The sequence below is a fragment of the Eurosta solidaginis genome, chromosome 1 (assembly GCF_040869045.1).
Source record: "Eurosta solidaginis isolate ZX-2024a chromosome 1, ASM4086904v1, whole genome shotgun sequence".
In the NCBI taxonomy this organism is placed as follows: domain Eukaryota; kingdom Metazoa; phylum Arthropoda; class Insecta; order Diptera; family Tephritidae; genus Eurosta; species Eurosta solidaginis.
This window is the reverse complement of record NC_090319.1, coordinates 320,727,957-320,745,133: the sequence shown is the minus strand read 5'-3', so window position 1 is coordinate 320,745,133 and position 17,177 is coordinate 320,727,957. Positions and strand designations below refer to the sequence as shown.

The following is a 17,177-nucleotide window of genomic DNA, read 5'->3' as shown; positions in this document are numbered from 1 at the left end:
ATTTGAAATGAGTCAATTAGTCCAAGTATACCATCGGAAAGCTAACTTCTCTTGTATGTAGGTGTGTTATCGACAAGTTATATATTAGTTATGAATTTGTTACCGAAGTGTTATGAATTTGCTGTCAATAACAAGAATTATGAATGAGTTATTCAATTTTTATCAAAGAGTTATAGGCTTGTTATCGAGTAATAATGTATTTATTATCGATTATTTATTGAAAACGTATCGATTTGTTATCAAAAATTTATCGATTTGTCAACGAAAAGCTATCGATTTGTTGTAGGAGTGTTAAAAATTTGGTTTCGGCGTGTAGTCGATTCGTTATCGAAATTTTATCGATTAGTTTTCGATGTTTTATCAAAAAATTAACGATTTGTTAAAAAACGTTTAAACTTGTTATAACAATCCATCATTATTCGCCTAATTAAGCTGGGTAAGCCGTCAAACCCAATAAGTGTCTTTTCATTCCGGCTAATGCTGCTATACAGCTTCTCAAGACAAAACAAATTGTATGTATATCAAATTTGAAGAGTGGATTTAAAACAACAAAGTTGCAAGAAAAAATGTTTTCTTTGAATTTGCAAGGATAAAAAAAGTTTTCCTCAACCGGTCTAAAGTCTACACTTTTAAAAATAGCTACCAAGTGAGCTGTTTTCTGCCAGTGAATATTCCTCTGATTTAGGTGTAAAGTTGCCATCTTACTAAAAATTTGATAAATTTGTTTATAATAAAAATGCAGTAAAACTGTATTAAACGAAAGGAATGTATGAAGTTTTGCCAAATGGTTGTGAGCTAGCCAATCAAACTAAAGCTTCTAAGTTCAAGTACTGATGCTAGTAATATCAAAGATGAAAATACATCAGATACAATTTTACAACACAAAGCGTTAATCAGCAGTGACGTGGTAAACAATTCTAGTGTATTTTAAGCATGAAAATGTCTGTGCAAAAATTAATCTGCTACATTCTATACCGTTCTGAGAAGGTAAAGCGACAAGCTTTCAACTTTTACTAAATCAATTTATTGGAATCATTATATGATGAACGTAAACAATTTACTTAAAAACTTAGACATAAAAGAACCTTTTAGCTCCAATGAGAGATAAGTGGCTACCATGACACCAGAAGTGATTATACAGTTTTATTTAGTGAAATAAAAATTAAAAATAAGAGCTTAAGTTCACTGAAGTGTTGTTGCATATGGTGTGAGGTGACTCTGTTCATTAATTTTATTTAACTCAATCGAAGCGAATAATTCATTTCCTGTGCAAAAATAGAATATGGATATTTAACATATATCCTATACAAAATTTGCTACTTCAATAAAACATGTTTCATCAAATCAAAATGTCCATAAAAGAAGGCCTTACATTTAAACCGAGTATTTGCGGCATATCTTGCTGAACTTAATCGGAATTGCGGAACTCGTCTCACAGAGCGTTAAACCTAGAAAGGAATTTTGGCTACTTTAAGCAAAAAAAAATTCCCAAAACCTCCACCTGAATGTATTTGCTCAATGCAGGAGGCAGTCCTGAGTATAAGCGTAAGACAAGTGTAGATGAAAACGTAGTCTTTAGAGGTGGTATGCTGTATTGGGGAATACAGAATATAAGCGTAAGTGTAGCAAATAAACTTAGAATGATGTATGAAAAATGTACGTTAATAGTTAATAACACGTAAGGGTGTCTAAGTTCGGGTGTAACCTAACATTATAAACTATATACTATAGAGAAACTATCGATTTTACTATCGATGGTACTAGAAGGTAGTCGATATATTGGATATCGAAAAAATATTGCCAATTCATAAAAAACTTATAAAGAAAAAATATTTGAAAACTATCGACCCTTTAACGAATAGTGATCGATTTTTAACAGACTCTTTATGGAAATGGTATTGATTTGGTATCGGGGTGTTATCATTTTGTTATCGAAAACTCGCCGGTTTATTATAAAACAGATCCTGGAAAGTGCAATATTAAATCGGTGACAATCGGTCTATCGATAACACTTCGGGACTATTTTAATATTATTGCGGAACTATTGCAGGAAGTGATTCCGAACTGGTTTCAGATCAATTCGCTATTAGGGTTTCATTCGCGATCATTTCGAGTTATTCTCTATATCATTTGGGATCATTTCGGGAATACTTGAGGAACATTTTTTCTTAACTTCAGGACCATGTCGGCTTTGTTCTGGTTAACTTTTCGGAACTATTTTGAGACTATTTCCGAAATATTAAGGGAGCGATTCGAAACTGTTTTCAGATCAATTCGGGATTGTTTGCGGATTCGTTTCGAAACTGTCTTTAACCGGTAGATAACAGTTGAGAACTATTTTGAGATTGTTACTGTACTATTTTTGGGATCCATTCGGAACTATTTTCAAATCGATTCGGGATTCTTTACGAGTTCATGCGCGATCATTTTGGATTATTCTCGCGATCGTTTAGGATCATCTCCCAACTACTTCGGGTGCACGTCGGCTTTGTTTTGAGAATCATTTCCGGACTACTTAATAGAGGAACTATTAAAGTAACGATTCGAATAAATTTTCAGATCGATTCGAGATTGTTTTCGGGCTTATTTCGAAACTGTTTAGCAACTGTTTTAGAATTGTTTTCGGTATCATTTCGCGACTATCTTATTACAATAACAACAACTATATCAGGACATTTTCATGTTATATATATTTCCAAGTATATACATAAGGTTTGTGCCTATTTTTTTATTATTGCCGCCTACTAAATTTTTTCATGGTATTTGAAAAAAAAAAACACAACATCCTGAGATAAATCAAAAGCTTTAATTTACTTAGTTGCGTATGTAATTTAAATTGCCTTTGTACGCTGATGTTGGTTTTTTATGTGGTTTTATGTTTGTACTGTGGTCAAGCTGCAGGTTTATGTTTTCTTTTTTTTTTAGTTTCGAGAATTTCTATATTTACTTTTACTTGTTGTGGTTGCTCGAGCGTGCCGTTAGGGGTAGTGGAATAACGCAATATTTCACGCATAATATTTACATTTCATACATGAAATACATACATATATCACAATTTATACTAAATATAAAATATGCAACACAGCTGCCAAGCACCTGTCTTCGAAGGTTATCCTTTTGCACTGCACCTCCACTTTTACGAATATGTAAACTATGTCGTAAATTTATTTCTTTCTCCTCTATTTTCATAGTAGTATAAATACTTTATTGGTATAAATTAAGTTCAAACAAACCGATTGAAATATGTCGCTACGCAAAACGTTAACAATTGTGAGGTTTATGTTCCAAAATTTATTGATATTATAGATCGTCCACTGATTGAATTGATTCGTAAACATCTTTGCTCGCGATATGGTGGAATAAAGAATGTAAGGGTAGACGTACTGTTTGATGTACGTATGCTGTATGTGGGAATACAGAATGGGGAGCAACGAACGTGGTAGAGTTGATATGAGCCAAGTCAAAATAAGGTGTTGTCAATTTGCTATCGAAGTCTTAAAGGTTTCTTATCAGTGAGTTATCGGTTTGATATTGACGAGTTATCGGTTGGTTATAGGTGTTTCAGCGATAAGGTATAGACGAATTATCGATTTTTTATCGATGTGTTATACATTTGCTATCGATAACCGAGGTTATAAATGCGCCATTGATTTTTCATTGACGAGTCGTAGGTTTGTAGTAAATTTATTATCGAAAGTTTATCAACTGCTAATCGAAAGGTAATGGATATGTTATAAAAAGATAAATATTTTTTGTAGAAAAGTTATCAATTTGTTATCAAAAAGTTATCGATTAATGAATAATTTGTTGTCGGAATGATCTCGTTTTACTATTAAAAGGTGATCGATTTCATATCGTTAGCCTCCGGTTTTGTATCGGCTGTGTTATATACGGGTTATCGATTTACTATCGATGATTCGTCCGTATCGATTTGATATGAAAAATTTATTGAGAAGTTATCAATAATTTATCTAAAAGTGACGAATTGGTATTAAAAGGTAATCGAATAGTTATTGATAAACTATCGAAAATATATTTTTTTTATTTGTTATAAAAAGGTTATCGATTTCATATCGAAACGATATCACTTTGTCATCAAAAAGTTATCGATTTCATATCGAAACATTATTGGAGTGGTACAAATTTGCTTTCGGCGTGTTATCGATGTGTTATCGGTATTACTTAGCTCACTATGAAACGGATACCGTTAACAATTCCAATATAAAATCGATGACATATCTGTAATCCGTCCTTTAAAAAGCTGTTAAGAAACCAACAAAAAGTCGATGACTAGGTGACGACAAATCAATTTTCCGATGATAAAAGTTCCGTATTGATAGTAAGCAGAAGATGAAACAATATGTGCTTGGATGGTACCGATAAGATGCCGATGAAGTTCAAGATTATTTGTTTTTGTTAAGTAAGCCCTATTGTGGTTTAATTCCAACTCATAGGCGAGCTCCAGTTAGCCACACCTGTACGTTAATACAACGAGCTTCACGAGTACTAAACTCCCACATTTTTATATAAAATCTCACTTTAATTTAAATTTTGAGCTTTTGTGGTGTCAACTCGATTTCTCTTTCAGATCCGCCTTCAGACTTCAATTTTAAACTGACTCAATTTTCGTTCCAATTTCGGCCCCGCTTGCAGATCAGTTTCGGTTATAACATCGTTTCCTTTCCCGGGTCTGTTTTGAGTAAAGTTTCGAGTAAGCTTTCCATTTCGGTTCCTGTTAAGCATCCGGCTGCGGTTTCGGTCTCAGCTTTGGTTTGAAGCCGCTTCCTGTTTTAGTTCCAACATAATTTCTAGTTAGAGCGCGACTTCTTTCACTGTGTCGGTTCTGCTTCTCTTTCATTTTCCGAATCTGCTAATTATTTACTATTTTGCTTAGGTTCCGTTTTCTGTATCGACTTCTGTTCCAATATCACGTCTGAACTTTGCTTCGACCTCCCTTTCAGCTCCAGTTCCGAATCGAGATCCAGTTCAGGCTTCGGATCCGGTTTCGGATATGGTATCGGATTCAGTTCCGTTTACACATCCTATGTTGCTTTTCTGGGTGCGATTCAGAGTTTCGAGTCAGTTCCGGTTGCAGTCTCCACTTCGCCTTTGTTTTCTGTTCACCATATTCCCATAGGTTTCCGTGGTGAGGCGCCATTTTCGAGATAAATTAAATTTTGGCAAAGTTTGAGGAGCCACGGTCACAGGCAATATAGATTTCATTTGGATAGCAATTATAGAGCAGTACAACGACTGTACCAGAAAGAGTATGACTCAATGGACTGCTTAAATGAGTTCTCCTTTTCCCACTGCCTGATGGGAATACACGGCGAACGCATGAGAATTCCAAGCAACGATTTTTGTCGGAGCTGCAGGGATAAAGAGAAGATAGAAAGCATCGAACACTTCCTCTGTTGATGCCCTGCTCTAGCCAGTATACGTATGGAATGTCTGAATAAGTATTTCATCGAGTGCTTAGCAGAACTTGGCTCTGCGGTAATCGAAAATATTCTACGCTACATCAGAAGGTCAAATTGATTCAAATTCCCACACATTTAGAGGAGGAAGGGCTATAGATCACACAGTGGTATCACAATGAGCCAGCTGGCCTAAGTGTGTCCCAACATTTCTGGTGGGCAGCCACTTTAGCCTAACCTAACCTCCCCAACAGCCGAAGTAGAATTTTTTTTTTACTTACTTCATTAGTTGGCGTTTAACCGTTTAAATGGCCGTCCAACCAGGTGCGTCAGTCGCTTCCTCGCTCCGCCAACTGGCGCCAATTAGTCACAGCAACGGAGTATGAATTGTTTTCCACCTGGTCCTTCCAGCAGAGTGGGGCCGTCCTCTTCCTCTGCTTCCATAGGCGAGTTCCGACAGAAACAATTTCTTAGCCGGAACATCGTCTTTCATTCGCATAACATGGCCTAGCCAGCGTAGCCGCTGCGTTTTAATTCGCTGGGCTATATTGATGTCTGCGTATAGCTCGTACAGCTCATGATTAAATCTTCTTCGGTACTCGCCATCGCAAATGTGTAGAGGTTCATAAATGTTTCGTAGAACTTTTCTCTGGAACACTCCCAGAGCAGCTTCATCTGACGTTGTCAGGGTCCACGCTTCTGCAATATATGGCAGGACGGGTACGATGAGTGATTTGTAGAGCACGATTTTCGTTTGCCGAGATAGGACTTTACTTTTTATTTGCCTTTGAAGTCTTTTACTATTTCGAAATTATGGCTGCCAATAGTAGCGTGGTTGTCAAGGCGCATATGCATTGACTCTTTGCTCTTTGACAGCAGGTACTTAGTTTTGTCCTCATTCACCATCAATCCCATCTTTGCCGCTTTTTTCCAGTTTGGAGTAAGCAGAAATAATGGCGCGGGTGTTCAGGCCGATGATATCAATGGCATCAGCATACGCCAGTAATTGCACGCTTTTATAGAATATTATTCCAGCGCGGTTCAGTTTTACAGCTAGTATAAATCTCTCCAGCATCAAATTAAAGATTTTTTTTGTTTAGAATATAGTTTTAATGGTTTTGATAATGTCACGTCAAGCTCAGCATTTCGTATAATATCGCAATCTTTAAAGTGCCAGCTGAAAACTCTTCGAGGGGACCGAGCCTCAACTAGTACCGTCTCTTAATGCGATAGTTCTGCACTGGTTCGAAAATAGTGCAGTTCGCTAATGGAATATTTCATTGAAGGGATAGAATGTTCATATCGTTACGAATATTAGCCACACTAAGGGGTACTGTCATCTCTAAACCGATGCTAAGCAGTGACTTGATAAACATCACTAATTCAGTCATTATGTCTACACATATGTACGTACACGCAGCGGAGAATCAACGCACAAACACATGCAGATATATTATCTGCGATGCTCCCTAAAATATGCAATTATAATTGTGGAAGTGTCGCTCACAAATACACGCGCATATGAGAGCTACACACGTGCATCTGTAGTTATAATTATATACCAGTAACTAAGTAAATTCTGGAAGCACCTAGAAGATGCAACGAGGAAATCACACAGTAAAAAAGCAGAAACAGTAGAGACGCGAGAGTCAGTTTTATTTGAGAAGCCACCTGGCGAGCAGTAGTGGAGTTATTTATTCAACAGTTCAGTGATTCGAACGTTAGCAGAAGATTGCAAGTAAGGGGAATTGCAGTAAATTCGTTACAATATATTCGACAGAAGATGTGGGGTACGCCCTACACTAGTTCTTCCAAAAGTATGGCGTAGATTGTGCATTTTTTGTCCAGACAAACATAAAAACAGCTATAAAACTCACTTTCGAGACCACCTAATACTATTTTTGTGCTTAGTTCAGACTATTTTGTAAATAATGAGCAACTTATTGTTGGAATAGAAATTAAAGCCTTAATAAAGAGTCATATAAAAAATCGAATTTTTTTTGTCCGCTGTTTTCTTTGCCCATGATCGTTTTTTGTTACTTCCATTCAAAGCCTCTTATTACAAAATTCAATAACATTATTTACGAATTTTATTTGCTACCCAAAGCACGTTCTTCAACAATAAATCATACTCGATTGCCGCAGGAGTGACGTGAAGTCAAAATGTCACTGCTTGCCGTTTACATTTTATTTACAGTTATACTTGTAGCTCATTATTTGTGTATTGTTTTAAGGAAATCATTTTTTTTCGGCAAATACTTTGTTGTTGAAAGATCTCAGTATTTACGAGCGTAAGTCACTTGTATTCATTAGTTACAAAAGAAATACGTGTTTATTAGCGAGTACTTTCGAGATAAGCCGATTATTTATGTCAATGAATGATTAAGGTTCTTATTTATATTATTTATTGTTGTTGTTCTGCTTAAAACAATAAAAAGAGAGATAAATTAGAATTTGGCAATTATATTTGAATCGCATTTTTTTCTTGATGATATGTAAATGCCACCAATAGAAATTATAAGACATAAATTTATTGGCCATTTAATGAATCTGTAAGCAATGGTTTTGACAGCCGCTGTTGAGCAATTTATTATAATGGTATTTCTCTTACTTCTTATTAACACGTCAATTAAAAAGTGATGACAAATTACTGAACTGTGCACCTCTTCAAGATGCTAAATATTCATAGTTAATAAGTGCAAATGAGCATAGTTTAGTAATGAAAAAAATATTTTATATCGTCCGGTTTCATTATGGTAGGAGAGGAGTCAGATAAATCGCAGACCACCTTCTCAGTCTCGATAAGAGCAGTCATTCTTAAAAAGCTTAGAAAAACATGACTTGAATGTTTGTAATAAAGATTTTCAACCAGATTTTGCATAACTGACTGAACTACCATCAAATTAAATTGGGTTAAATAAAGAACCCCTCCACAGAACAGCACACGTTGCGATAGACCTATCAAAAGCTTTCGATTCGGTCAAACACGGCAGGTTACTGAAAGACTTGGAAGAGTCCTCCCTTCCTCCCTCCAAGTCTCCAAAGGTGGATCACAAATTATCTATCTGGTCGGCAAGCATCGGTGCAATTCAGGAACATAACATCCAAATCCAGAAGAATTAAACAAGGGGTTCCACAGGGTGATGTATTACCCCGATTTTGCTTAACTTCTACATATCGAAAATCCTTCGCCACCAGAAGGAGTCACCATTGAATCGTACGCCGACGACTACACTATAATGGCCACAGGTGCAGGCCCATCGATGAGCTCTGTAATAAAATAAGCGGCTATCTCCCTGATCTCTACAGTTTTTTTCGTCTTGCGAAACCTGACATTACAACATGGACACAGCAGATGACGATCATATTGGACACCAAAGGCCGCTACCGACTGTCTTATACCCAACAAATATTGGGTGTGACATTCGATGAGGATCTACATTTTAGCGAGCATACAACCGCAACTGTACCAAAAATCCTTAGCCGCAATAAGAGTCCTCAAATCTCTTCCGGCAGCACTTGTGATAAAGTAAAAGAAAAGCTCATTACCACTTACAAAACAATTGGCTGGCCGATTGCACGCTACGGGTCCCCCATTACGGTCAACAAACCTAAGGGTTACTTACTGGAAGAAAATACAGGCGTGCCAAAACACTACCCTCAGAACCGCTACGGTTCTTATGGCCACAGAACACCACCTACACAATGAGGCGAGAGTAATCCCCATTAGGGAGAGAAACGAAGTGCTGAGCAAACAATTTCTGTTGAATATCCAGAAACCTGGGCATCACAACAGACATCTGATTGATGAAAACACATCTCCCAGGGGCTTAAGAGGTCATCTCCACAAGCATTATGAGGAAATACGGCACCTGAGAGCACAACCGTATGAAACAAAAAAGCACAAGCATTTCCTCAGTGATATCCACAAAGAGGCGTCTGAAAAATACCCAGAACTGGCAGCAGAGGAACGCCTTATCCCTAGGGAGACGCGCGTCACTCTAGCTCAACTTCCATCTGGTACCGTAACAGGTTAAACTTTTACCTTTCCAGGATCAACCCCGACATGCATAATGTATGCCCTACTTGCAATGTGTCCTCATATGACACCAACCATCTCTTCAACTGCAATGTGGAACGAACGAGTCTAACACCCCTCTCACTATTTTGGATGGGGACTGCTACGCTAGTGTTGGTACTACACTATGTTGGTGTTGTTGTTATAAGCAGCAGCAGATATATTCAATGCAAATAACTATGGTTGTCGGCTTATGATCGTACGTCGTTCATCTGTAAAGTTTTATTTAAACTCTATGGAACTGGTGGTCTAAATTTGTAGCACATTAGGGGAAAAAATCAAATAAGATAAAGATTTGCTAAACAGCAGGCCCATAGTTCCTCAGTAGTTTCCTAATTATCAATTCTAAGTCGATTTAGTTCATAAATTCATTCAAACATTTATATGCTTCTTGAAAAAACACCACCTCTCTGCTGGTTAGCTTAAAATGGTAGACATCATATAAAGTATATATAAAATCGAATGTGTCTAAGAACTGTTAGGCATTCAATCTGCGCCGTTCTGCCCCGTAATATGGTGACGGGTTTTCGGTGACCAAGTACTATGTATGTCTGTGGGATGATTTTCAGCCAGAGGGTATAGCCGGCTGTATTTCAGTACAACCTACCCGATAACTTGTATTGATAAGATAGAAGAGAGGGAGAGAGACCTTTATAGTTTTATCTTTTATAAATATTTTTACAATTTCTTTGTCAAAATTTTAAAATCAAAGTTTAGCAAGAATATGTCTTTGTATAAGTACACATCTTTCGCTTATTTTTGTCCATTTATATAAAGGAAGTGCTTAAAATTTTTTTATTTTCTTTTTATGTTCTACATTTTCGTTCTAGATTGAAAAGAGTTAAGTCTTATTTATTACAATATGAAAAACTTACTTTTATTAATTCAGAATGCATACAATACTTGTTATGAATTGAGTGGGAGTGTTGACTTAGAGAAACTTTCGATTACCGAATTACAGATGTCGGTTCGAAATCAACTCAATAACTGAACACTGCGCAGAGTTGCGCTGCCTTAATAAAATTTATAATTCATGCAAAGTAGACCATCAATTAAAATAATGTAGGTAACTCAATCCCAGCGCAATGAATCAAAAATTCGTTTAGTTACATAATTCCTAGTCTATCACAAACTAGAATTCATTTAAAAATCGACTGGTAGTTTCCCCCTGTTCTGTATGTTTTTTTTAAATATCTCTATTCCTGGCACATTAAGTAGAATTTTGAATGCTAAATATTGAATCTACATTGGGCTCTAAAATTTGTTCAAAGTTTTAGGTCTCTAGCTCATATGGAAGCTGCGTAAAACTCAACCATAAAATTTGTCAAATTCGGACGAGATTTCTCAATATCTTGATCCGTGCACCACCTATCTGAGTTTTCCCCCCATTTATGTATTACACCGACTTCCCAACTGCGTATGAAGATTGTAGCTAAATGGAAAATCTCTTAAAAAATTAATCGCGTGATTTCCCCCTTTCCGTATGATTTTTCTCAATGTATTATGTTTCATATTGTCGTCGGCTTCTGAACTTATTTTAAAATTTCAAATTTATAGCTCACCGAGAAGTTACTTAAAAGACTGTTTCAAATTTCTAAATAATCATCGAATTATTGCGATCCGTGCGCCACCTAATGGACTTTTATAATTTTTTTTTTTTTCATTTTGTTCCCTTGTCACGGTGTCTTAACTTTTCTGTAAAGTTTCACGTTTATAGCTCAATGAGAAGTTACTTAAAAATCAATTGCAAAATTTGTATTGAATATGAGGACAAACATTCCACCGTCTTGATGTAAAGGAAACAAAAACATTTATGAGTACCTTTTAAGTTTTTTCAACGATTAATAACGACGCGTCTCTCTTTAAAGGAAATTGATTCAATAATTCGTTCCTGCTTTAAGTTGCATATCTGAAAATAAACAAAGCAAGAAAAGGATGTTAAAAATATTGTTCCAAAGGTTTTCCGTTTTACATCTTCAGAATATGAGATATGTTTGTTCATATATGTAAATGAAAATAGTTCGAATTTTGGGGATTTTCTTTCTGTTTCCCTCGAGCCTCATAATTGAGAAGTAAGGTGTTACGTGCTCTTCACTGCAACCCATAGACAGTTGTAGTTACAGAAACAATAGAAACCACTATTGTAGGCTCACTCAACGATATTGAACCGTTTTTAATCTATAACATGAAATCATCAGTAAAATTTTATTCAATAAAATAAAAATCTTTGTGAATGCAATTGCATTATTATAGAAAACAACACACTTTTAAACGATTGTCATTTGTCACATAATGATGATAATTATGTGAAAACGTGACAGCAATTTTTTTTACAACGTAAGTATTTATATTGAAAGCGAACTTGTACGTACTATGTAAAGACATTTTAGCTACAAATAATGTTCTTTTAACTACTTGAGTGAGCTGCAAGTGTGTGACACATTTCGGTCATGAGATTTACAAGAAAATCTCATTTGAGAAACGTTTATTCAGCTGTGCAACTGTGTACCAACATTTTTTATTTATATTTAATTTTATTCAATTGGTTTTTTCTTCTTTCTAGCCTTAGTTAGCTCACGAAAAACGTGATGTACTTAAAATTGGAAATTTAGCGAAGACATAAATTTAAATCTGACTCAATAAGGAAGCATACATAAATTGCTTGATTGAGTCATTATTACAACATTTATGATTATTGCAACGTTTTGCAAGTAATTAAGATACAACAATATACTTCTGCGAATGTGTTTGTATCTTTTTCAATACAAATGCGTGGGAAAATTTATTAGGCATTTCATATTAACACAAACTATGTACATTCATTAACGAAAATAGCTTGCAATTAACACATTTAATCATATGATATTAATTAACCTTTTTAACGTTCGATATATTTATGAATTACACATTAAATGACAAGAATTATTATTATAAATAAATAGCTCAATATTAAATGGAATTTCAAGCATTCACAAAAGCTATTAGAAACAAGTAAGGACGAGAATGTCATAGAATGTGCCAAAGACCGTATACCTTCTGTTATTACAACTAATAATGTGATTGATTGTTTGGTATGTAAAAAGCTAAATTAACACAAGTCATCAAATTTGAAGAATCACTTTTTAGAGGGAATCAATGTTTCCACTTCTTATGAAGCTTAATTGACAACGATATAAAAAAGTTATTACAAGTGGCGCGATTTACCTCCGAGCAGACTGCGGGGCTTTTAAAGCGCAAGAGTGCTCAAATGGCGGACGAGGCAATACATGTGTACACAGATGGTTCCAAAGTAGTGGAAGGAGTAGGGTTTGCGGTATACTGTGCTGATCCGGAAATAAACGGATACTAAAAGCTGCTAGATCACAATAGTGTTTTTCAAGCGGAATGAAATAGTTTAAACGGCAGCCGTGTTAACTTTTATATTGACAGCCAAGCAGCAATTAGGGCAATAATGTCGCATAGCACAGCATCTGAAATTGTGTTAATTGCGTAAACAGTCCCCGGAAATAATCGAGACAGGGAAAAGCATACATCTACAGTCATATGGGAATAGATATGAATGAAGAAGTGGATGAACTAGCTAAAAAGGGCGCATCCCTTGAAGCTTGCCCCGTAGACGTCCCAATTTGATTGGGCGAGATTAAGAGAAGGCGATATGTGCAGATGATCGTCCAATCGGGAAAGGCGTGGGTCCAAGCACGGGACGGTATAGTTTCGAAGATTATGTGTAAATCTAAAAACCTCAGACTGACAAAGTTGCTTTTATCATTAAAAAGGGAGGATTGTAGTCTCATGACAGGTATTCTGACTGGACACTGCCTTCTGGCGTCACATGCCTTTAAATTAGGCTTGGTAGTGATAGCAGATGTAGGAAGTCTGGTTGGAGGAGAAAAAATTTGTGCTCGTGCCCTGCGCTTGCCAGCCTAAGGGCTTCATTCTGTATTGCGAACGATAGCTCAGACGAACGATTCGCCTCCAAAAGATTTCGTCTAGCAATGGTATTCTTCATAATTTTCGTTCGGCCTTTACGTTTCTTACTTTCAGTCAAACAGGAGGGCGAAAGCAATTGTCAAATGATATGTTAGCATCGTTTAGCATCATTTAGCATAGTGCAAATATACTTGCGATTCGTCTCTAAGCTAAGGCGAAACGAACGTTCGTTTCGTAATAGAAAATGAAGCCCTAAGACTCTAGCTATTAGTAGTGATACAGCTGTAAGTTGCACTGTTCTTAGAAAAACTTTTTCTAATTGAAAAAACGGTTTCCTAAATTTGAGACGTTGCTTGCATGCTACGTCCACGCCACGGGCGCCGCCGTGGCGGCCGCCAAGACACTATAATAAAGCTTAATGTGGGAACGAGTTTAACCCACTTCAAACGGACAGATTTAATTCAAACTTTGTATACTTATGGTGGGGCGACATATGGTCATCGGACATAAGGGCAACCACTTTAAATGGTTATAAGATCAATTTAAACTTTGCCCACGTATCAAGGATCGATGATAATAAAATAAATTTGTCGTGAGGTAACTTAAATTCAACGGACATAATGTCGGGATTCATTTTAGTCTATTTTCAAACCTCTCTTCTCATAGATAGTTGAAAATAGAAAAACTGTAACATTTAATAAAACAAAAACCGCACGCTTTTTACTCTGAATTCAATTATTCTAATTTAATAATTTTCAATAACTTAAATTTTATTATAAATAAGATTATCTTGAGTTAATTATTTATGGTAAATTATTCGACCTTCACCTACTGTAGCTTGAGCTATACGTGATTAAAAATTATTTTATAAATTTTAGTTCAGTTAGCTGTAAAAGGGTGTTTTTTTAGTTTTTTTCTTACTGTTATTTATTTTAAACAAAGCATTTACTCACTACAATAGGTCAATGTTCTCATAATTATGGACAATGTAGTGAAGGTAATTTATGACAAAGCTATAAACCATATGTAGGCATGAAATGTTAATAAATTTGAAATTTTCGCGTTCAAATTTGCTAACATAAACATTGAAGTGTTGTCATGCGAATTCGACAACGGAAAGCACGAGACAAAATGAATATGAAATTAGTAAACAAATAAAGTGCACTTGAGTCATTTTAAATGCAAATGAGTGCAAGTACTTATTTTAATGTGTGTTTGTATGGGCAAGCATATAGCAGCCAATTCAACTCGTTGTAAACTAACTCACAACTATTGAAAATCAAAAGCTAATTAGTCAGTTGAGTGACAGTCTCAAACAAATTCAAAATAAGTATATATATACACCAAATAAATCCTACTTCAATCATATTAATCTAAAACTGGCGCCAGGCAAAGCGGATGAGTATTATACTCATAAAGGAGGAGAGATCCTGAGTTGTAGCTCTACGAGCCGAAGACAACAAAATTGAATTGAAATGTACTACTACACAGAAACTTTTCACCACTAAAGGCGAATTCATTCAATGTTAAGCTTTTGTTGAAAGAGGAGCTCAAGGTGTTTTTCGAACTAGTTCAATGGGAGGCAAACTATTTTTTGCACTTGAATGTTTTCTTCTTACCTCGGTGTCCCACTGCAAATTCTTATCAAGCAAAAAAAAAAAAAAAAAAGCAAGTGTAATCAATTAAAATGCAGCGGCATCTCAATAACTTGCGAATTTCGGTTTTCCCCAAGTTGATAATTAATGTGCATTGCAAATACTTTAGCGCCCTTTGGAGTGTGCAGTTGCAAATTGCTATTTGTGTATGTGTGTCGATATGAACAATTAGCGCATGACTTTACATATAGAAATTGACATATGTAACAAATTAAGCAATTTAAATAGAACAAACATACTCCTGTCATATGAAAATTAGTCATGGCATGTAGTGTTGGTTTAAAAGATACATTTATAATATCAATGTATTTAATGCCAGTTTCACACAGAGGCTTAATGAAATAATTAGTCAAGTTTTCTACACTAAAGTAGAGCTTACGATTTCTCGAACTTGTTCGAGAAGCTATTTCTCGCAAACCTCGCCATCACGCGATATTCTCGAATCTCGAATTACTCGTAAGGCTCGCGAGATTCTCGAATCTCGAATTACTCGTAAGGCTCGCGAGTTTCTCGACATTCAATTTAATCGATTCATTGCCTGTTTTATATAAAGCTTACGATTTCCTCTGGAGCAAAAGCCACAATATACCCGCTAAACCACAAGTAAGAAACCCCGAAATGTAAAGAATATTGCCAATGCAGCGACTGAATTGAAAGTCGAGAAGATTGCGAGTATTACGAGTACTTCGAGACACGAGAATCTGGCGAGAAATCGAGTTCTCAATTTTTCGGGTCTCGAAAATCTCGCTTGTGTTCGAGAAGAAATCGTAAGCTCTACATTAAAGCCTTAATTGAACTCAATCTTCCAAACAAAATACAAATCCTTAATTATCTCATTATTGCTTAATTGAATGCCTAATCGAGTGAAAATTCCAGTTGGCTTTGCTTGGTGCTTCGAATTTTATTGTCAATGTAACAAATTATTATTTTTTCGCTGCATTTGCAGCAAAAGATAATATATGGTTAGGTGCAACATCTATGGATAGTTCCACATGTATTTAATTTTGATTGTATTTAAAGTTAAGAAGGAAACGGCTGCTTTCCATTTTAACCTTTTTTTTGTAAAAACGAAATATTTTTTTAGCTGCTGACAGATGTTCGCTTAATGAAGCAAAAGGCCCTGTATGAAAAGGGAAGCTTAATTATGTCATTAAATAAAATTGTTATTCGATTAAGATTCTGTGTGAAAATGGTATAAATTTGATATGCCTACACAATTAGTTTATCAAACAAGTAATTTTGAGTCGTTTTGAAATGCCTTAAGTATATGAAATACTTGCCTTTACCGACGGCTACTTGCACACGGAGAATATGAAACATTTAGCTTTGGGTGGGTTGACATAAGGTTGACGGCCAAAATGTCAATTGATCACTTCAAATGGCCATACGATCAATTGGCTCCATAACCGCTTCTAATGGTCAACAAAAACAAAACCCGCAGGATGTATAACTTCTAATCTATTGAATATTTTTTTCTTGTTTCGAAGGAATTCTCACCGTCGCAGTTTTAATCCGATTTTCCACCGTAATAAAATCGGAATTAGGAAAAGTAGCGTGCCAGACGAAAATTGGGAGTAAAAAATGGCGCCTTAACCCTATGGCCGCTTGAGAAGAAAACAAATTTTTAAAATTTCGTTTACATACAAATTTAAATTTTATTTATATTTAGATCATAACCTACATTTTCAAAATTGCTTGATCTTATATCTGACCAATTTACCAAATATTATCGGCCAATGCTCCCAGTGGCGGGTGAATGAATTAGCACTGCATTTTTAAATATTTTGGTTTAAATTTAAAACTTTTTTTCGATACATATTAATACAGCACCAGAATTTCAGCCAACAAGAAAATTTTATTAAACAAAATTGACTTTAAACACAAATTTCAACTTTATTTATTTTGTTTAAGACCATTTCGGAATATTAGAAATTATTCCGATAAGTTTTAAATTAAAACCGAAAAAGTTTAAAAAATTAAGTAAATTCACGGTTGGAAATTTAGACCAAAAAAGTACCAACCATTTTCTCACTTCAAAGATAATTCCAAAATGATCTATAAGTGGTCCTGAAATCATCTTAAAATACCCCTGAAATT

General features: G+C 35.4%; 2 protein-coding genes across 4 annotated transcripts in view; one reads left to right on the top strand and one right to left on the bottom strand.

The window, feature by feature from the left end:
* Grik (glutamate ionotropic receptor kainate) overlaps positions 1 to 17,177 on the bottom strand; it is a 246,610-nt gene that overhangs the window by 78,007 nt on the left and 151,426 nt on the right. Inside the window, exon 14 of the mRNA XM_067761779.1 lies at positions 11,317 to 11,404. Coding sequence (XP_067617880.1) covers positions 11,330 to 11,404 — 75 coding nt within the window. The 3' untranslated portion in view covers positions 11,317 to 11,329. The remainder of the gene's footprint in view (positions 1 to 11,316; positions 11,405 to 17,177) is intronic.
* LOC137237722 (uncharacterized) overlaps positions 1 to 17,177 on the top strand; it is a 282,894-nt gene that overhangs the window by 201,516 nt on the left and 64,201 nt on the right. The gene's annotated exons all lie outside the window — the stretch shown is intronic.